The following is a 22,249-nucleotide window of genomic DNA, read 5'->3' on the forward strand; positions in this document are numbered from 1 at the left end:
TAACCACCTGATTAAAAACAAAACTGAAAAATTAACATTCATAGTGCTAATTAACTTATCTCTTTTAAATCCGCAGTGGCACCGACAATTGTAATTGATCCTACTGTAAAAGAAGGCTTAACAGTTAAGGCTGGTGATACCATTGTAATTACTGCAACTAGCATCCTTGGCAAACCTCCACCAACATCAGTTTGGTCTAAGGGTGGTAAAGACTTCAAGGTGTCTGAAATAGTTCAAGTAGAAAAAACTCCAACTTCCTCAACACTGCACGTTAAATATGCCACTAGAAAAGATTCTGGAGAATATACTATTACTGCCAGTAATCCATTTGGCACCAAAGAAGAACACGTACGTGTGAAAGTGCTGGATGTTCCCGGTCCCCCAGGACCTATTGAAATAAGCAATGTTTCATCTGAGAAGGCTACACTAAATTGGTTACCTCCAGCTGAAGATGGAGGTTCTCCAGTCAAATCTTATACAATTGAAAAGAGAGAAACTAGTCGTCTTCTCTGGACTTTAGTTGCTGAAGATGTTCCAAGTTGCAGATATGTTGCAAGCAAACTTATACAGGGAAATGAATATATCTTCCGTGTCTCTGCTGTAAATCAGTATGGAATCGGTGACCCAGTACAGTCAGAACCAGTTAAAATGGTGGACAGTTTTGGTAATTACTTTCATTCTTTTAAAAAAAAAACTGGACATAATGTGACTTCTGACCTTGTCTCTCTAGAAATATAAACTTCATTTGTGATATTTCTCTCTTAGGTCCCCCTGGCCCACCTTCAAAGCCTGAGGTTACCAACGTCACCAAAAATACCGTTACTGTTGGGTGGAAGAGACCAGTTGATGATGGCGGTAGTGAAATAACAGGATACATTGTAGAACGTAAAGAAAGGAAAGGTCTCAGGTGGATTAGAGCAACAAAGAAACTGATATCCGATCTGCGACACAAAGTGACAGGACTGAATGAAGAAACTGAGTATGAATTCCGAGTCTGTGCAGAAAATAAAGCAGGCATTGGACCTCCAAGTGAGCCATCACAACCAGTATTAACGAAGGATGTAGCATGTAAGTATTAACACTTTTCTTATATTTGTTACATGTGAATTGTTCTTTGAAAATAGAAATCCTTGACATCAAAATACTTAACACTAATGTCATTACACTGTTTTCTTTCAATTTATACAGATGTACCTGGACCACCTTCTAACCCAAGAGTGGTCGACACAACAAAAGCTACAGCCAGTTTGACTTGGGGGAAACCCCACTATGATGGTGGCCTTGACATTATTGGCTATGTAGTTGAACACAAGAAAGAAGGCGATGAGAACTGGATAAAAGACACAACAGGCACTGCGCTCAGAATAACTGAATTTGTTGTTGCTAACCTTCAGTCAGGAGAAAAATACAACTTCAGAATTAGTGCCGTCAATGCAGAGGGCGTTGGTGAGCCTGCACAAGTAGAAGGTCTCATTGAAATTAAGGAACGTGAAGTCGCCCCTGATTTTGAGTTGGATGCTGAACTGAGGAGAACTCTTGTTGTCAGAGCTGGAGTAACCATTCGCATCTTTGTACCAATTAAGGGCCGTCCAACTCCTGATGTTACATGGCTAAAAGGAGACATCCCAGTTAAAGGCCGGGCAACTGTAGAAACCACAGACTCTTACACGTTTTTGCTCATCCCAGACTGCACACGATATGATGCTGGAAAGTACATAATGTGTCTTGAGAATATTGCTGGTAAAAAGAGTGGTTTTGTAAATGTGAGGGTTTTAGATTCACCAGGACCACCCATCAATCTCAAAGCCAGAGAAGTAACAAAAGACAGTGTTACCATACAATGGGATATGCCAATGATTGATGGCGGCTCACGGATAACCAATTACATTGTAGAGAAACGAGAATCAACCCGGAAGGCATACTCTACTGTCACAACTAATTGTCAGAAGTGTTCACTCAGAGTTGTCAATTTGTCAGAAGGAAGTGAGTATTACTTCAGAGTAATGGCCGAGAATGAATATGGCATAGGTGAACCAGCTGAGACTTCAGATCCTATAAGAGCATCTGAAGCCCCATCACCTCCCAAATGCCTACACATTATGGATATCACAAAACATACTGTTAGTCTGTCTTGGCCAAAACCAGAACATGATGGTGGTAGCAAGATTACAGGATATGTACTTGAGGCACAGAAGAAAGATTCTGAAAAATGGATGGCTTTGGCAACTGTAAAGACACTAGATTATGTTGCAAAGAATCTTAGTGAAAATGAAGAATACACATTTCGAGTGATGGCAGTCAATGCTGTTGGAAGGAGTGACCCACGAGAAAGCAGACCAGTTCTTGTGAAAGAACAAACTATGCTTCCAGAATTTGATCTGCGTGGCATATACCAGAAGCTTGTGATTGCAAAGGCAGGTGATAATATCAAAGTTGACATCCCTGTCCTTGGTCAACCCAAACCAACAGTCACTTGGAAGAAGGACGATCAGCCTTTGAAGCAAACACAAAGAATGAATGTGGAGAGTACGGCAAATTCAACCATACTCAACATCAATGAATGCACACGAAATGACAGTGGCAAGTTCACACTGACTGCTAAAAATATACTTGGTGAAGTAAGTGACATCATCACTGTTCAAGTTCATGACATTCCAGGACCCCCAAAAGGACCAATTAAATTTGATGAAATTTCATCTGATTACATGTTGCTGTCATGGGAGCCTCCTGAAAATGATGGTGGAGTGCCAATAAGCAATTATATCATAGAAATGCGTGAGACCGACAGCACTTCATGGGTAGAGCTAGCAGCTACTGTAATACGTACAATGTTTAAAGCACCTCATCTTACAACTGGAACTGAATATCAGTTCCGAATTAAAGCACAGAACAGGTATGGTGTCGGTCCTGCAATTTCTTCAGAGGCTGTTGTCGCAGCATACCCATTTAAGGTGCCAGGACCTCCCGGAACTCCTCAAGTTATTGCTGTTGGTAAGGATTCAATGACAATCACCTGGAATGACCCTGTTACTGATGGTGGTAGTCGAATTTTCGGGTACCATGTTGAAAGAAAGGAAAGAAATAGTATACTTTGGCAAACTGTAAGTAAGTCATTGGTTGTAGGTACCACGTTTAAATCAACTGGACTTACTGATGGTATTGCATATGAATTCCGTGTAATAGCAGAAAACCTGGCTGGCAAAGGTAAACCAAGTAAACCCTCGGAACCAGTGTATGCATTGGACCCCATTGATCCTCCTGGTAAACCAGTTCCACTTAGCATTACAAGAAATTCTGTGACACTCACCTGGACAAAACCAGAATTTGATGGAGGCTTCAAAATAACTGGTTACACAGTGGAAAAGAGAGATCTGCCTAGTGGCCGCTGGCTTAAGGCAAACTTTAGTAATGTCCTGGAGACTGTCTTTACTGTCAGTGGTCTTAATGAAGGTGATAAGTATGAGTTCCGTGTATTAGCTCGTAACGCTGCTGGTTCAATAAGCAAACCATCTGAACCTACTGATGCAATCATATGCAGAGATAACATTGAAGAGCCCAGAATAATGGTTGATGCTAAATTCAAGAGTCTTATACTATTGAAAGCGGGTGAAATGTTCAAACTCGAAGCAGATGTCAGAGGACAACCACCGCCAACCATGGTCTGGACAAAAGATGGAAATGAACTTGAAGAAACCGGAAAAGTGGAAGTAAAGATGTCAGATTTCTCCACTGTTCTTACTCACAAAGACAGCGTAAGAAGAGATGGCGGTGCTTACATGCTTACTGCAAGCAATCCTGGAGGAACAGCGAAGCATGTTTTTAATGTCAAGATTTTGGATAGACCTGGACCTCCTGAAGCACCCATCATAATTTCAGATGTTACAGCAGAAAAATGTGTGATATCATGGCTGCCGCCAGCAGATGATGGTGGTGCAAAGATTGACCACTACGTTGTTGAAAAACGTGAAACCAGTAGACTTGCATGGACTAATGTGGCTACAGACATTCAACTAAACAAATTAAAGATAACTAAACTTCTGCAAGGAAATGAATATATTTTCCGTGTTATGGCAGTAAATAAATATGGGGTTGGAGAACCATTAGAATCTGAACCTGTTGTTGCTGCCAATCCATTTGTCCCACCTAGCCCGCCAAAGAATCCCACGGTTACAGCTATTACAAAGGATTCAATGGTGGTTTGTTGGGAGCATCCTGATTCTGACGGTGGAAGTGAAATAACTAACTACATTATTGAGAGGCGTGACAAGACAGGAATGCGCTGGATTAAATGCAACAAAAGAACAGTCACTGATCTACGATACAAAATTGGAAACCTTACAGAAGGCCATGAATATGAATACAGAATCATGGCTGAAAATGCTGCTGGTATAAGTCCACCCAGTTCTTCCAGCCCATATTATAAAGCAATGGACACTGTGTTCAAACCTGGACCACCAGGTAACCCTAGAGTCCTAGATACGAGCAGATCTTCAATCACTATAGCATGGAATAAACCCATTTATGATGGCGGCTCAGAAATTACAGGTTATATGATTGAAACAAGTCTCCCTGAAGAGGATGAATGGACAGTTGTAACACCACAGAGTGGACTCCAGGCCACATCTTTTACAATCACTAATCTGAAAGAAAACCAAGAGTACAAAGTTCGCATATATGCTATGAACTCTGAAGGTATTGGAGAGCCTGCACAAATTCCTGGAACAGCTAAAGCTGAAGAAAGGTTATTGCCTCCTGAAATTGAGCTTGATGCAGACTTGCGTAAAGTGGTATCTATAAGAGCTTGTTGCACTTTGAGATTATTTGTCACAATTAGAGGAAGACCGACACCTGAAATTAAATGGGCAAGGGAAGACGGGGAACCACTGGATAGAGCTTCAATTGAAAATACAAGCTCATACTCTCTGCTTATCATTCAAAATGTGAATAGATTTGACAGTGGCAAGTATATCTTAACAGTTGAAAACAGTGGTGGCAGCAAATCTGCTTTTGTCAACGTTAGAGTTCTGGATACCCCGGGAGCACCACAGAATCTTAAAGTTAAGGAAGTTTCTAAGGAGTCAGTTACAATCACTTGGGAACCCCCACTCATTGATGGTGGCTCCAAGATTAATAATTACATCGTGGAGAAAAGAGAATCGACAAGAAAAGCATACTCTACAGTGATTGCCAACTGTCATAAGACAACCTGGAAGGTAGATCACTTGCAAGAAGGTTGCAACTATTACTTCCGCGTCCTAGCTGAAAATGAATATGGAATAGGTCTTCCTGTTGAGACACCTGATGCAATTAAAGTATCAGAAAGACCACTACCACCGGGCAAAGTGACTCTTGTCGATGTGACAAGAAACAGTGCAGTTTTGTCATGGGAGAAACCAGAGCATGACGGAGGTAGTAGAATTTTAGGATACATAGTAGAAATGCAAAGTAAAGGCAGTGATAAGTGGACAACGTGTGCTACAGTGAAAATAACCGAAGCCACCATCACAGGATTGACGCAAGGTGAAGAGTATATATTCCGAGTATCAGCACAAAATGAGAAAGGTGTCAGTGATCCCCGACAGCTAGGAGTCCCTGTCATCGCAAAGGACCTGGTGATTGCTCCTGTTCTGAAGCTTCTATTTACCACATTCAGTGTCCTAGCGGGAGAAGATTTAAAAGTCGATGTGCCATTTATTGCACGCCCGAAACCAACTGTATCTTGGCTGAAAGATCATCAGCCATTAAAACAAACAACAAGGATAAATGCTGACACCAAAGATGGTAGAGCAGTTCTGATGATCAAGGAGGCTTGTCGTGAAGATGTGGGTCAGTACAACATAAAACTTACAAATACAGCCGGCGAAGCATCTGAAAATCTTAGCATTGTTGTTTTAGACAAGCCTGGGCCTCCAACTGGACCAGTTAAAATTGATGACGTTACTGCAGACAGCATTATTACATCATGGAATCCACCAGAATATGATGGTGGTTGTCAAATCAACAATTATATCGTAGAGAAAAGAGATACTTCAACCACTGTCTGGCAGATTGTTTCTGCTACTGTTGCCCGAACAACAATTAAAGCTGCACGTTTAAAGACTGGTACTGAATATCAGTTCAGAATTGCAGCTGAGAATAGATATGGAAAGAGTAGTTACCTTACTTCTGAATCTGTTGTGGCACAATACCCTTACAAGACCCCTGGCCCACCTGGTACTCCTTTCATAACAAATATTACAAAGGATAGCATGGTGGTGCAATGGAATGAACCTGTCAATGATGGTGGCAGCAGAGTTCTAGGTTACCATCTTGAACGCAAAGAAAGAAATAGCATTTTATGGATGAAATTGAACAAGACGATTATTTCCGATACAAAACTAAAGTCTACAAATCTTGAAGAAGGCATTGAATATGAATATAGAGTTTATGCTGAGAACATTGTTGGCATTGGCAAACCGAGCAAAGTGTCAGAATGCGTCGCTGCTAGAGATCCCTGTGACCCTCCAGGTCGCCCTGAAGCAATAATTGTCACTAGAAATTCTGTGACATTACAGTGGACCAAACCTGAGTATGATGGAGGCAGCAAAATCACTGGCTACATTGTTGAAAAGAAAGAACTTCCTGATGGTCGTTGGATGAAAGCCAGCTTTACGAATGTCATTGATACTCAGTTTGCTGTAGCTGGCTTAGTTGAAGACCAGAGATATGAGTTCAGGGTAATCGCTAGAAATGCAGCTGGTGTATCCAGTGAACCATCTGAATCCACTGGTCCAATTACTGTTAGAGATGAAGTTGACCCACCTCGAATTAGCATGGATCCACAATATAAGGAGGGTATTGTAGTACCTGCAGCTGAAACATTCAAAATTGAAGCTGATGTTTATGGAAAGCCAATACCCACAATCCAATGGATGAAAGGAGACCAAGAACTTGAAAACACAGCTAGGCTTGATATTAAAAGCACAGATTTTAATACAATTTTGACTGTCAAGGAAACTATTCGTGTAGATAGTGGCCACTATACCCTGCTAGTAAAGAATGTAGCCGGTGAAAAGTCTGCTGTTGTTAATGTGAAGGTACTAGATAGACCAGGACCACCTGAAGGCCCAATTGTTATAACTGGAGTAACTGCTGAGAAATGTACATTGACCTGGAAGCCACCAAAACACGATGGTGGTAGTGATGTGTCACATTACATTGTTGAAAGGAGAGAAACTAGTCGCTTAGTCTGGACATTAGTTGATGCTAATGTCCAAACTCCAAGTTGCAAAGTTACCAAGCTTCTGGAAGGAAATGAATACATCTTCCGTGTTATGGGTGTAAACAAATATGGCGTAGGTGAGCCACTTGAATCTGATCCTGTACTAGCAAAAAATCCATTTGTACGCCCTGATCCACCAAAGACCCCTGAGGTTACTGCGATCACAAAGGACTCAATGGTAGTTGTATGGGGAAGACCTGCATCTGACGGTGGTAGTGAAATTCAGGGTTACATTTTGGAAAAACGTGACAAGGAAGGCATTAGATGGACAAGGTGTAACAAACGGCTGGTCAGTGAACTACGTTACAGGACAACTGGACTTATAGAAAACCATAATTATGAATTTAGGGTATCTGCTGAAAATGCTGCTGGTATCAGTGAACCAAGTCCATGCTCCATTTTCTACATGGCATCTGACCCTATCTACAAGCCTGGACCACCCAACAATCCAAAAATAACCGATTTTACAAGGTCTTCTGTCTTCCTTTCATGGGGTAAACCCATTTATGATGGAGGATGTGAAATTCAAGGATACCTGGTGGAGATGTGTGATGTAAGCACCGATGAATGGATAATGTGCACAGCTGCAAGTGGCATTAAGCAGACCCACTTTGAAGTGGCTAAATTGCAGGAAAAGCATGAATACAAATTCCGTGTCTGTGCTATCAATAAAGCCGGAGTTGGCGAACATGCCGACTTTCCTGGTACTGTCCTTTTGGAAGATAAGTTAGAAGCTCCAGACCTTGACCTTGATGCTGATTTGAGGAAGGTTATTAACGTCAGAGCAAGTTGTTCCTTGAGATTATTTGTTCCTATCAGAGGGCGCCCTGCTCCAGAAGTGAAATGGACCAAGGCAGATGGTGAAATAAGAGACACTGCACAGATTGAAATTTCTGAAAGTTACACATTGCTTGTAATTGACAATGTTAACAGATATGACTCTGGCAAATACATATTAACTCTAGAAAATAGCAGTGGAACAAAATCTGCATTTGTTACTGTGAGAGTCCTTGATACACCAGGCCCGCCAGTTAATCTCAAAGTAAGGGATATAACTAAAGATAGTGTCACCCTGTCATGGGAGCATCCTCTCTTGGATGGAGGTGCTAAAATTAAGAACTTCATTGTAGAAAAACGTGAATCTACAAGGAAAGCCTACTCAGCTGTTATCACAAACTGCCACAAGACCTCTTTTAAGATAGAACACCTCCAGGAAGGTTGCAATTATTATTTTAGAGTAACTGCTGAAAACGAGCATGGCATTGGAATACCTGCAGAAACTGCTGACCCAGTTAAAGTATCCGAGGTACCACAGCCTCCAGGAAAAATAACAGTGGTTGATGTGACTAGAAAGTCTGTGTCCCTTTCCTGGGAGAAACCAGAACATGATGGTGGTAGCAGAATTATCCAGTATATTGTAGAAATGCAGAGTAAAGGTAGTGAAAAATGGTTGGCATGCGCACATGTTAAAACTCTTGAGGCAACAATCCAAAACCTAACACAAGGAGAAGAGTATCTGTTCAGAGTCATAGCAGTGAATGAAAAAGGCAAGAGTGACCCAAGAACCCTTGCAGTACCTGTGGTTGCTAAAGATCTTGTGATTGAACCAGATGTCAGACCAGCATTTAGTAGTTACAGTGTACAAGTAGGACAAGACTTAAAAATTGAGATCCCAATAGCTGGATGTCCTAAACCAACTATTACTTGGACAAAGGATGGTCAACCACTTAAGCAGACAACTCGAGTTAATGTGGTTGACTCTGACAATGCTACAGTCCTAACCATCAAGGAATCAATGAGAGATGATCATGGATTGTACGGTATCGATGTGGCTAACGCTGTCGGACAAAAGACAGCAACTATTGAAATAATAACACTTGATAAGCCAGGTCCACCAAGTGGCCCTGTAAGGTTTGATGAAGTTAGTGCCGAAAGCATTACAATTTCGTGGGATCCGCCAAGCTTTACTGGTGGCTGTCAAATAACTAATTATGTAGTTGAGAAGAGAGATACAACTACCGTAAACTGGGAGATTGTTTCAGCCACAGTTGCAAGAACAAGTCTGAAGGTAACCAAACTTAAAACTGGAGCAGAATATCAATTTAGGATATTTGCTGAAAACAGATATGGTAGGAGTTTTGGTTTGGATTCTCAGGCAATTATAGCGCAGTATCCATTTAAAGAGCCTGGCCCACCCGGTACACCGTTTGTAGCAGCTGTTACTAAAGACAGCATGGAAGTGCAGTGGCATGAACCAATCAATGATGGAGGTAGCAAAATCTTAGGGTATCATCTTGAGCGCAAGGAAAGAAACAGCATTCTTTGGACAAAAATCAACAGAACCATTATACCAGACACAAGGTTTAAAACAACAGGACTCGAAGAAGGCATTGAATATGAATTCAGAGTGTATGCTGAAAATATTGTTGGCATTGGAAAGCCCAGCAAGGTGTCTGAATGCTATTTTGCACGAGATCCATGTGATCCTCCAGGTTGTCCAGAAGCCATCATTGTAACCAGGAATTCAATAACACTTCAGTGGACAAAGCCTGCGTATGATGGTGGCAGTATCATAACTGGATACATAGTGGAGAAGCGTGATTTACCTGATGGTCGCTGGATGAAAGCAAGCTTTACAAATGTCATTGAGACTCAATTTACTGTAACTGGCCTCACTGAAGACAATAGGTATGACTTCAGGGTTATCGCTAAGAATGCCGCAGGAACAATTAGCAAACCATCTGACAGCACTGGACCAATTGTTGCAAAAGATGAAGTTGAGCCACCCAGACTAGCTATGGATCCAAAATACAGAGAAACAATAGTGGTGAATGCGGGTGATACATTCAAGTTGGATGCTGATGTTCATGGCAAACCGCAACCCATTATCCAATGGTTCAAAGGTGACAAAGAAGTTGAAGAATCAGCAAGGCTTGAGATTAAAAATACAGATTTCAAAGCTTTACTTCTTGTTAAGGATGCAATTAGAGTAGATGGTGGGCAATACATTCTTCAGGCTTCTAATGTGGCAGGTACAAAATCTGCTCCTATCAATGTTAAAGTTTTGGACAGATCAGGACCTCCTTTAGGCCCAATCCGAGTTACAGGTGTTACTGCTGAAAAATGTTCATTATCTTGGAGCCCACCAGAACATGATGGTGGAAGTGCGATCTTACACTATATTATTGAGAAAAGAGAAACAAGTCGCCTTGCTTGGACTGTTGTGGCATCAGAAGTTCAAGCTACTATGCACAAAGTTACCAAACTTTTAGAAGGTAATGAATATATCTTCCGTATAATGGCTGTCAATAAATTCGGCATTGGGGAACCCTTGGAGTCTGCCCCTGTGTTAATGAAGAGTCCATTTACACCTCCTGGTCCACCAAAATCTTTAGAAATAGCAAATGTTGCAAAAGACTCAATGACTGTTTGCTGGACTAGACCAGATAGTGATGGTGGTAGTGAGGTTACCGGTTACATTATAGAGAAGAGGGACAGGACTGGCATCAGATGGATAAAGTGCAACAAGCATAGAATAACAGATTTGCGCTTTAGAGTCACAGGACTCACAGAAGACCATGAATATGAATTTAGGGTATCAGCTGAAAATGTTGCTGGAATTGGTGAACCTAGTCAGCCAACAAATTTCTACAAAGCATGTGATCCTGTTTATAAACCTGGGCCACCAGCAAATCCACACATTGTAGACACTACAAAAAGTTCTGTTGTGCTAGTTTGGGGAAAACCAATTTATGATGGTGGCTGTGACATTCAAGGATATATAGTAGAAATACGTAAAGCAGATGAGGAAGACTGGACAATTTGTACACCACAAACTGGTATCCAGGGCACCCGCTTTGAAATTGGGAAACTTACTGAACATCAGGACTATAACATTCGTGTATGTGCCATCAACAAGGTTGGAGTTGGTGAACCAGCATCAGTAGCTGGTGCAGTCAAACCAGAAGATAAACTTGAAACACCTGAAATTGAACTTTCAGCAGATTTAAGAAAAGGAATCACAGTTAGAGCTGGGGGTACTGCCAGAATCTTCACACCATTTAAAGGAAGACCATCCCCTGAGATCAGTTGGTCAAAGGATGAAGGAGAACTAACTGAAAAGTGTCAAGTCGAAAAAAGTCTAAGTTTTACTCAACTAACAATAGACAACTGTGACAGAAATGATGCTGGAAAGTATATTCTGACTTTGGTGAACAGCAGTGGTACGAAGTCTGCGTTTGTTACAGTAAAAGTTCTTGACACTCCTGGAGCTCCACAAAATTTGACTGTGAAGGATGTAAAGAAAGAATCAGTTATACTACAGTGGGAGCCACCCCTTATTGATGGAGGTGCAAAAATTAAAAACTATGTTGTCGATAAGCGTGAATCAACCAGAAAAGCTTATGCTAATGTAACTGCTAAATGTAACAAGTGCAACTTCAAAGTTGAGAATCTCGCTGAGGGAGCAATTTATTACTTCCGTGTGATGGCAGAGAATGAGTATGGCGTTGGTATACCCGTTGAGACAACGGATGCTGTAAAGGCTTCGGAACCACCTTTACCACCAGGAAAAATCACCCTTGTCGATATCACCCAAAAGAGTGTGTCTCTAACCTGGGAGAAACCAGAACATGATGGAGGTAGCAGAATTATGGGATACTTGGTAGAAATGCAGCCAAAAGGATCTGAGCATTGGGGTGTCATTACCCAATCCAAAACATGTGATGCAGTAATTTCTGGTCTCAGTTCAGGACAGGAATATCTCTTCCGTGTGATTGCTTTCAATGAAAAAGGTAAAAGTGATCCTAGAGCCTTGGCTGTACCAGTGATAGCTAAAGATCAAAGTATTGCACCTGCTTTCAAACTCATGTTCAATACATATAGTGTCCAAGCTGGGGAGAGCCTTAAAGTTGAAGTTCCATTTATTGGTTGTCCAAAACCTAAGATTATATGGATGAAAGATGGTCAGACTCTAAAACAGACAACAAGAATTAATGTGGAGGAAGCAGCTACAGCAACAATCATTCATATTAAAGAAAGTCATAGAGATGATTATGGGAAGTATTCTGTAAGTGCTACAAACAGTGCTGGGAAGGTAACAGAAGAGATAAGCATCATTGTGCTTGATAAGCCAGGCCCTCCAGTTGGACCAGTCCAATTTGATGAAGTTAGTGCTAATTTTGTCGTAATGTCGTGGAATCCACCAGAATATACTGGAGGCTGTCAAATTAACAACTATATTGTTGAAAAACGGGACACAACTACTACTGATTGGCAGCTGGTGTCTGCAACTGTGGCAAGGACCACTATTAAGGTTATGAAACTGAACACAGGATCCGAATATCAATTCAAAATCTATGCCGAAAATAGATATGGAAAGAGTACATCTTTAGATTCTTCAGCAGTCATTGCACAGTACCCATACAAACACCCTGGTCCACCAGGCACTCCATTTGTGTCAGCTGCTACAAGGGATTCCATGTATGTGCAATGGAATGAGCCAGTGATCGATGGTGGAAGCAGAATTTTGGGTTACCACCTTGAACGCAAAGAAAGGAATAGCATTTTGTGGACTAAACTGAACAAAACAATAATTCAAGATACCCACTACAAATGTAATAACCTGGAAGAAGGTATTGAGTATGAGTTCAGAGTTTATGCAGAGAATATTGTTGGCACTGGTAAGCCGAGCAAAGTTTCTGAATGTTATGTAGCCCGTGATCCTTGTGATCCTCCTGGCCGTCCTGAAGCTGTTGTCATCACAAGAAATTATGTTACTCTACAATGGAAAAAGCCTCAGTATGACGGTGGTAGCAAAATTACGGGATACATGATAGAAAAGAAAGAACTTCCTGAAGGTCGCTGGATGAAAGCTAGTTTTACTAACATAATCGACACTGAATTTACTGCTACTGGATTAACTGAAGATGCAAGATATGAATTTAGAGTAATTGCAAGAAATGCAGCTGGTACTTTCAGTGAACCATCTGAAAGCACTGGACCAATTACAGCAAGAGATGAAATTGAAGCTCCAACAGCTTCCATGGACCCTAAATACAAAGATATAATTGTTGTTAATGCAGGAGACACTTTTGTACTTGAGGCTGACATCCATGGTAAGCCAGTACCTGATGTAACATGGATAAAAGATGGCAAAGATATTGAAGCAAATGTTGCCAGAATGGAAACTAAAACTACCATTCAGACAACCTGTCTGACTGTCAAGGATTGTATAAGAATGGATGGAGGACACTATATACTTAAGCTCAGTAACGTAGGTGGAACAAAATCTATTCCAATTACTGTCAAGGTTCTTGATAGGCCTGGCCCTCCTCATGGTGTTTTGACAGTTTCTGGTGTAACTGCAGAAAAGTGCTACTTGGCTTGGAATCCTCCTTCTCAGGATGGTGGTGCCAGTATTTCTCATTACATAATAGAAAAGAGAGAAACATCGCGACTTTCATGGACACAAGTCGCATCTGACGTGCAAGCTATTAGTCACAAAATAACCAAACTTCTTGCAGGTAATGAGTATATATTCCGTGTGATGGCAGTAAACAAATATGGAATTGGTGAGCCAGTGGAATCTGACCCAGTTGTGGCTAAAAACCCATTCCATACACCAAGTGCACCAACAGTACCTGAGGTTACAGCTATTACTAAAGATTCCATGGTTGTGACATGGGGACACCCTGATGATGATGGTGGAACTGAAATCGAAGGTTATATACTGGAGAAACGTGACAAAGATGGAATTAGATGGACCAAGTGCAATAAAAAGAGGCTGACTGATTTAAGGTTTAGGGTTACTGGTTTAACAGAAGGTCATTTCTATGAATTCCGTGTATCTGCTGAAAATGCTGCTGGTGTAGGTAATCCAAGTCAGTCATCCATTTTCTATCGAGCTTGTGATGTGGTATATGTTCCTGGGCCACCTAGTAATCCAAAGGTGGCAGACACAACAAGATCTACCATAGCACTTACCTGGGGCAAACCCATTTATGATGGTGGAGCTGAAATTAAGGGTTATGCAATAGAAGTGAAAGAATCAAATACTGACAACTGGATCACATGCACACCACCAATGGGTGTGCAGCCAACACATTTCACAGTAGAAGACTTGAAGGAGAACACTGAGTATAACATTCGCATCTGTGCCATTAATTCAGAAGGTGTAGGAGAACCTGCCAATGTTTCTGGGACAGTAATTCCAGTTGATAAATTTGAGCCACCTGAAATTGAGCTGGATGCCAATCTCAGGAAGATTGTATCTGTACATGCTGGTGGTACTTTGAGGCTATTTGTCCCTATTAAAGGCAGACCAGAGCCTGAAGTAAAATGGGAAAAAGCTGAAGGAGCATTAAGTGAGCAAGCCCAGATTGAAGTTACAAGCTCTTACACCATGCTGGTCATAGATAACGTCAACAGATTCCACAGTGGCAAGTATAATTTGACTTTGGAAAACAACAGTGGTACTAAATCTGCTTTTGTTAATGTTAGAGTACTTGATTCACCAAGTGCACCTTTGAACCTGCACATAAAAGAAGTGAAGAAAGATTCGGTGACCATATCGTGGGAGCCACCTCTTATTGATGGAGGAGCTAAAGTCACTAATTACATTGTTGAAAAACGTGAGTCAACCAGGAAGGCTTATGCTGCTGTTACCAACAATTGTACTAAAAACACTTTCAAAATTGACTCACTTCAAGAAGGTGGTATATATTTCTTCCGTGTAATGGCAGTTAATGAGTATGGAATTGGCTTGCCAGCAGAGACTGCTGAGCCCATTAAAGTATCTGAGGTACCCTTACCTCCTGGCAAAGTGACATTGGTAGATATAACACGCAATAGTGCAACACTTACCTGGGAGAAACCTGAACATGATGGAGGTAGCAAAATAACTTCCTACATTGTCCAAATGCAGACAAAAGGAAGTGAAAAATGGATTTCATGTGTCCAAGTCAAAACGTTAGAAGCAACAGTGAAAGGACTAACTTCAGGTGAGGAATACACCTTTGGCATAATAGCTGTGAATGAGAAAGGAAAGAGCGACCTAAGACAGTTGGGAGTACCAGTGATTGCAAAAGATATCGAAATTGAGCCATCTGCTGAGCTTCTTTTCAACAGCTTTAGTGTAAAGGCTGGTGATGACCTTAAGATTGACATACCATTTAGAGGAAGACCTTTACCAACTGTGACATGGAAGAAAAATGGTGAGCCTTTGAAACAGACAACACGAATAAGTGTTCAGACATCAAAAACATCAACAATTCTTACCATCAAGGAAGCAATAAAGGAAGATGTTGGAAAATATGAAGTAATATTTTCTAATAATGCAGGATCAAAAACTTTCTTACTTACTGTTATTGTTCTTGACAAACCTGGACCACCTACTTCCATTCATATTGATGAAGTCAGTTCTGATTATATAACACTATCTTGGAATGCACCAGAATATGACGGTGGCTGCCAAATTAACAATTACATTGTTGAAAAGAGAGATACCACTACAACTGTATGGGAAACTGTTTCTGCTACTGTAGCAAGAACATCAATTAAAGTCATACACCTTACAGCAAAATGCGAATACCAGTTCCGTGTCTATGCAGAAAATCGATACGGCAAGAGCCACTATGTTGAATCCCATGCTGTTGTTGCAGAATATCCATTTAAGCCACCTGGTCCTCCTGCAACTCCTATTGTTGCCCATGCTACCAAAAGTTATATGATTGTAAAATGGAATGAACCAGTTGTTGATGGAGGTTCCAAGATTATCGGCTACCATCTTGAATGCAAAGAAAGAAGCAGTATCTTGTGGACAAAGATGAATCGAAGTCCTATAGTTGACACAAAAATGAAAGTAACAGGCCTTGAAGAAGGTCTGATTTATGAATATCGTGTGTATGCTGAAAACATTGCTGGTATTGGTAGGCACAGTAAAGTTTCTGAGCCTGCTGCAGCAAGGGACCCATGTGATCCTCCTGGTCAACCTGAAGTAACATATATTACCAGAACCTCTGTTTCATTATCATGGACCAAGCCTGAATATGATGGTGGTGCTAAAGTAACTGGTTATATTATTGAATCTAGGGAACTACCCGATGGGCGCTGGCTTAAGTGTAATTATACTAACGTCCAAGAAACGTATTTTGATGTTACTGGTCTTACAGAAGATCTGCGTTATGAGTTCCATATTATTGCAAAGAATGCTGCAGGATTATTCAGTGAACCGTCTGAATCAACAGGACCTATTACTGTTAAGGATGATATGGAAGCCCCAAGAATTATGATGGATGCCAAATTTAGAGAGATTGTTGTTAAGGCAGGTGAGACTGTCAAAGTCAACGTAGATATTGCAGGCCGCCCTCTTCCAGTGATATCATGGACAAAGGATGGCAAAGAGCTTGAAGGACAAGCTAGAGTTGAAATCCAATCAACTGACAGTAGCACTGCAATTGTCATTAAAGACTGTGTTAGACGAGACTCAGGACAATATGTTATAACATTACAGAATGTTGCAGGAACAAGATCTCAGGCTATTAACTGCAAGGTACTTGACAGACCAGGCCCACCTGCTGGTCCTTTGGAAATAAGTGGCTGTACTGCCGAAAAGTGTTCATTGTCATGGGGGCTTCCTCAAGAGAATGGAGGAGCAGAAATTGATCACTATATTGTCGAAAAGCGTGAAACAAGTCGTCTTGCTTGGACTTGTGTAGCAGAAAACATCCCAACAACATCTTGTAAAGTGACTAAACTGCTTAAAGGCAATGAGTATGTTTTCAGAGTAATGGGAGTGAACAAGTATGGAGTTGGTGAACCTTTAGAGAGTGAACCTGTAAAAGCTATTGATCCTTTCACAATTCCTGGTGCACCAAAATCTATAGAAATAACCAATATCACAAAGAATACCATGACTATCTGTTGGGAAAGACCTGACAGCGATGGTGGAAATCCAATTGCTGGATATATTATTGAGAAACGAGAAAAGAATGGTTTACGTTGGGTTCGAGTTACTAAGAAACCTGTGTATGATCTAAGAGTAAAAGCAACAGGACTCCGTGAAGGTGCTGATTATGAATATCGAGTACACGCAGAAAATGCTGCTGGTGTAGGTCCTCCAAGTGAACCATCAGCCTTGGTCCGTGCAGAAGATCCAGTTTTCAAACCTTCTCCACCATCTAAACCAAAAATTATTGATTCAGCAAAGACAAGTATTACTGTTAGCTGGACAAAGCCTCTGTTTGATGGTGGAGCACCAGTCACTGGATACAATGTAGAATACAAGAAGTCTGAAGACACTGAATGGACGACAGCAATACAGAATTTGAGAGGCACAGAATACACGGTACTCGGTCTTACGTCTGGAGCAGAGTATGTTTTCGGTGTACGATCGATTAACAAAGTTGGTGTTAGTGATCAAAGCGAAATATCTGACCCACAGTTTGCAAAAGAAAGAGAAGAGGAACCTGCATTTGAAATTGATAATGAAATGCGCAAAACTTTAATTGTTAAAGCGGGAAGTTCCTTTACATTACCTGTACCGTTTAGAGGAAAACCTGTGCCCAATGTTATGTGGAGCAAGCCCGATGTGGACCTCCGTGTAAGAGGATGTATTGATACGACTGATTCAAGTACCTCTCTAACAATTGAAAAAGCAACAAGGAATGATGCTGGTAAATACACTGTAACATTGCAGAATGTTTTAGCTACTGCAACGCTCACACTAGCTGTCAAGGTTCTGGATTCACCTGGACCTCCTGGCCCTATTGTTGTAAAAGAAGTTACTAAGGACTCTGTAACGCTGGCCTGGGATGTCCCAGAAAATGAAGGTGGTGCTGCAGTGAAGAATTATCATGTAGAGAAACGTGAAGCTAGTAAGAAGGCATGGGTCACTGTCACGAGCAATTGTCAACGCCTTACCTACAAAGTTAGCGACTTACAAGAAAGTGCCATTTACTATTTCCGTGTCCAAGGTGAAAATGAATTTGGTGTTGGTGTACCTGTTGAGAGCAAGGATGGTGTTAAAGTAACAGGTAATTTATCCATTTCTTACAACTTCTTTGGCTTTTTCATGATTAGTTAGTAAACTCTAATACCCTGATATTTGCCACATTGTTTCATAACGAGCAACAAATCCTTTGCAATTTTTTTTCCAATCAACCCATTTAGAGATGTTATTAAATACCTCTGGAGTAGGTGGCACTTCAACCTGGGCCTCCTAGTCCAGGGATAGTGACTCTACCACTGCAACACAAGAGGAGAAGCACTTATTTGGCTGACCAATTTTGATGTGCAATTTGGATTATAAGAACATCTAACACCAAAAAATAAGTATTCCGTTTTACTGTTTGTGCTCTTAAATTGTTTCATGGTTTGAGAAAATTGCAAAGGAAATCAAAGAAACAACATATAAAATAAAAATTGGAAAACATTTTGTGTAAAGTGTGATGTTAACAAAGTTGCCAATTGAGGCATTGCATGAAAACTTCAGGAAAATGCATCTGACCCTGGCAGGCTAAAGAGTAACATTTTATTTTGTTTTCAGAAAAGCCAAGTATGCCTGAACGACTTGGAGTTACAAATGTCACCAAAAATAGTGTTTCACTTGCTTGGTTGAAACCAGAACACGATGGAGGCAGTAGAATCACAAACTATGTTATAGAAGCTCTCGAAAAAGGTCAACAAAAGTGGGTTAAATGTGCCATTGTGAAGACCACACAACATGTTATACATGGTTTGAAAGAAAACGTTGACTACTACTTCAGAGTATCTGCTGAAAACCAAGCTGGTCTCAGTGATCCAAAGGAAATGCTTCTACCAGTAACAGTTAAAGAACAACTTGGTAATTTTTATTTATAAAACAGTCATGTCATTCTGCAGTATGAACTGTCATAATTTATGTGATTACTAGAAATTTAAAACTGTATACCTTTCTTCATTTAATAGTATTTATAATTTATTCCATCAATTAAAATTGATATTTTTACTTTCAGAATCACCTGAAATCAACATGAAGAACTTTCCACGTAATACTGTATATGTTAGAGCTGGATCCAACCTGAAATTTGAAATCCCAATATCAGGAAAGCCACAACCAAAAGTATCTTGGTCCAAAGATGGCATAGCTGTGAAGTCAACCCTAAGATTCAATACTGAAATGACTGCTGAAAGCATGATTGTGAACCTGAAGGAAAGTGTTGCAAATGACGCAGGTCGATATGACATTACTGCCGCCAACTCCAGTGGAACAACAAAATCTTTTGTGATTATTGTCGTGCTTGACAGACCTGGACCCCCAGTGGGCCCTGTAAATATTAGTGATGTTACTGAAAGTAGTGTAACACTGAGATGGCAACCGCCAACTTATGATGGTGGCAGTCAGGTAACAAATTACATTGTCTTGAAAAGAGAAACAAGCACTGCTGCTTGGTCAGAAGTGTCTGCTACTGCAGCAAGAAGTACAATCAAAGTTATGAAGCTGACTACTGGAGAGGAATACCAATTCCGCATCAAAGCCGAGAACCGCTTTGGAATCAGTGACCATATTGACTCCAAATGTGTCGTAGTCAAATTGCCATACAGTAAGTAACTTGCAATGCAATAACATGAAATTGAACAGGCCAAAAAGGATCATGTTTATTGTTCATTTTATCTATTCAAACAGTTAACTGTATATTAATTGTATTTCACAGCAACACCTGGACCTCCATCAACTCCTTGGGTAACTAATGTTACCAGAGAGAATATAACAGTGTGCTGGAATGAGCCAGTTTCTGATGGTGGCAACCAAGTGGTTGGTTATCATGTGGAAATGAAAGACAGAAACAGCATTTTATGGCAGAAAGTTAACAAGACCATTGTCCGTTCAACACACTTCAAGGTCACAAATATCAGTGCTGGACTTATCTATGAATTCCGTATATATGCAGAAAATGCTGCAGGCGTTGGGAAAGTCAGTCATCCTTCTGATCAAGTTCTTGCCATTGATCCTTGTGGTATGAATTAACTTAAGTTGTCATTGATTTTGATCAAATATAGAATTGCTTTTTTGCTAGACTGCTCTGATAATTGCATATATTAAGCACACTTTTTCTTTCTCAGAAATTCCAACAAATCTACGCGTAACAGATATTACAAAGACTTCTGTAAGCCTCAGTTGGAAAAAACCAGCTTATGATGGTGGAAGCAAGATCACTGGCTACATTGTTGAAAGACGTGATTTGCCAAATGGGCGATGGACAAAGGCCAGCTTTACAAATGTCATTGAGACTCAGTTTACTGTCTCAGGTTTGACCCAAGATGCCCAATATGAATTCCGTGTATTTGCAAAAAATGCAATTGGTTCAATAAGTAATCCGTCAGAAATTGTTGGACCCGTAACATGTCACGATACCTTTGGTAACTATTTCCTTCTGACAATAATACCTCTACATTTGAAGATTTTCATTTGTGGTCAGCATGTCATTTGATATCATTGTCAATCATTTGATTTGTAGGTGCACCTCAGGTTGACTTACCAATGGAGTATTCAGATGTAGTCAAAGTTAAGGCTGGTTCAGCTGTAAAGCTGCAAGTTGGAATTTCTGGCAAACCTCTGCCTTCCATTGACTGGTTTAAAAATAATAAAGAGCTTGAGACAGGTTCTCAAGTCTTTTTGGAAAGCACAACTGACTCTACAGCAGTCATAATTAAGGATGCCACTCGGATCAACAGTGGAAGCTATGAAATCAGGCTTAAAAATGCCATGGGAGCGGCATCAGGAACAGTCAGACTGCTAATACTCGGTATGTAGGTGGATTGTGATCAGTTGAAGGCTTTTGTTTCAGCTGGATGTTTTTTGCAAGTGACTTGATGTATTTCTTCTGCTTTACAGACAAACCTGGACCCCCAATTGGTCCTATCCAGTTCAAAACTGTCACAGCTGAGAAAATCACAATTATGTGGACCGCTCCAACAGATGATGGTGGTGCACCGGTCACCCACTATATTGTTGAAAAACGTGAGACAAGTCGCGTTGTATGGTCTATTATTTCAGAAACATTGGAACACAATATTATTTCGGTGCGAAACATCATTAAAGGCAATGAATATGTCTTCCGTGTTCGGGGTGTCAACAAATATGGTGTTGGTGATCCACTGGAATCTGATCCTGTTGTTGCCAAGAATGCTTTTGGTAAGAAAAGAGCAATTTTTTTTTTCCTTGGATGCTCTTAATGGCTACATAAAGCATAATGTTGAATCCTTTCTTTTCAATAGTTACACCTGGGCAGCCATCCAGGCCAGATGCCACCATGATAACAAAAGAGACAATGACAGTCACTTGGAAGAGACCCACTATTGACGGTGGTAGTGAAATCAGTGGCTATATTTTGGAAAAACGTGAGAAAAAGAGTCTGAGATGGTTTAAGGTCATGAAAGAATCTATCCGTGATACCAGGCAAAAGGTTGCTGGCCTTGCAGAAGGAAATGATTACCAGTACCGTGTGTGTGCCCTTAATGCAGCAGGAGCAGGCCCATTTTCTGATCCTTCTGACTTCTATAAAGCTGCTGATCCAATTGGTATGTAAAAGTAATGTGAAATATATTAAAATTATGTGAGCTTTAAGTAACAGGCAATATTGTTTTATATGCTCACATGCTCAAATATGCATTCAATTTTCAGACCAACCTGGCCAACCAACTAAACTGAGGATTGTGGACAGTACTAAATCTTCCATTACTCTGGGCTGGGCTAAACCTGTCTATGATGGAGGGAGCATGATAACAAGCTATATGGTAGAAATGAGAGAAGCCGACGAAGAACAGTGGGCAGTAATTACTTCTAAGGGTGAAGTCAGAACCACAGAATATGTTGTATCCAATTTAAAACATGGCGTAAACTACTACTTCCGTGTCAGTGCTGTAAATGTTGTTGGACATGGAGAACCAATTGAAATGGTGGAACCTGTGCAAGCTAAAGATATACTTGGTAAGTCTATGATATTAAAA

At 40.7% G+C, this 22,249-nt stretch overlaps 1 protein-coding gene across 1 annotated transcript in view; it reads left to right on the plus strand.

Annotated features, from left to right (window-relative positions):
* The window catches only part of ttn.2 (titin, tandem duplicate 2), a 339,406-nt gene that overhangs the window by 292,512 nt on the left and 24,645 nt on the right, over positions 1-22,249 (plus strand). Inside the window, exons 244-254 of the mRNA XM_059647196.1 lie at positions 77-664; positions 766-1,068; positions 1,189-18,294; positions 18,807-19,103; positions 19,255-19,842; positions 19,954-20,256; positions 20,363-20,659; positions 20,758-21,045; positions 21,135-21,434; positions 21,518-21,820; positions 21,924-22,229. Coding sequence (XP_059503179.1) covers positions 77-664; positions 766-1,068; positions 1,189-18,294; positions 18,807-19,103; positions 19,255-19,842; positions 19,954-20,256; positions 20,363-20,659; positions 20,758-21,045; positions 21,135-21,434; positions 21,518-21,820; positions 21,924-22,229 — 20,679 coding nt within the window. The remainder of the gene's footprint in view (positions 1-76; positions 665-765; positions 1,069-1,188; positions 18,295-18,806; positions 19,104-19,254; positions 19,843-19,953; positions 20,257-20,362; positions 20,660-20,757; positions 21,046-21,134; positions 21,435-21,517; positions 21,821-21,923; positions 22,230-22,249) is intronic.

This window comes from Stegostoma tigrinum, chromosome 7 (genome assembly GCF_030684315.1).
Source record: "Stegostoma tigrinum isolate sSteTig4 chromosome 7, sSteTig4.hap1, whole genome shotgun sequence".
NCBI classification, from domain to species: domain Eukaryota; kingdom Metazoa; phylum Chordata; class Chondrichthyes; order Orectolobiformes; family Stegostomatidae; genus Stegostoma; species Stegostoma tigrinum.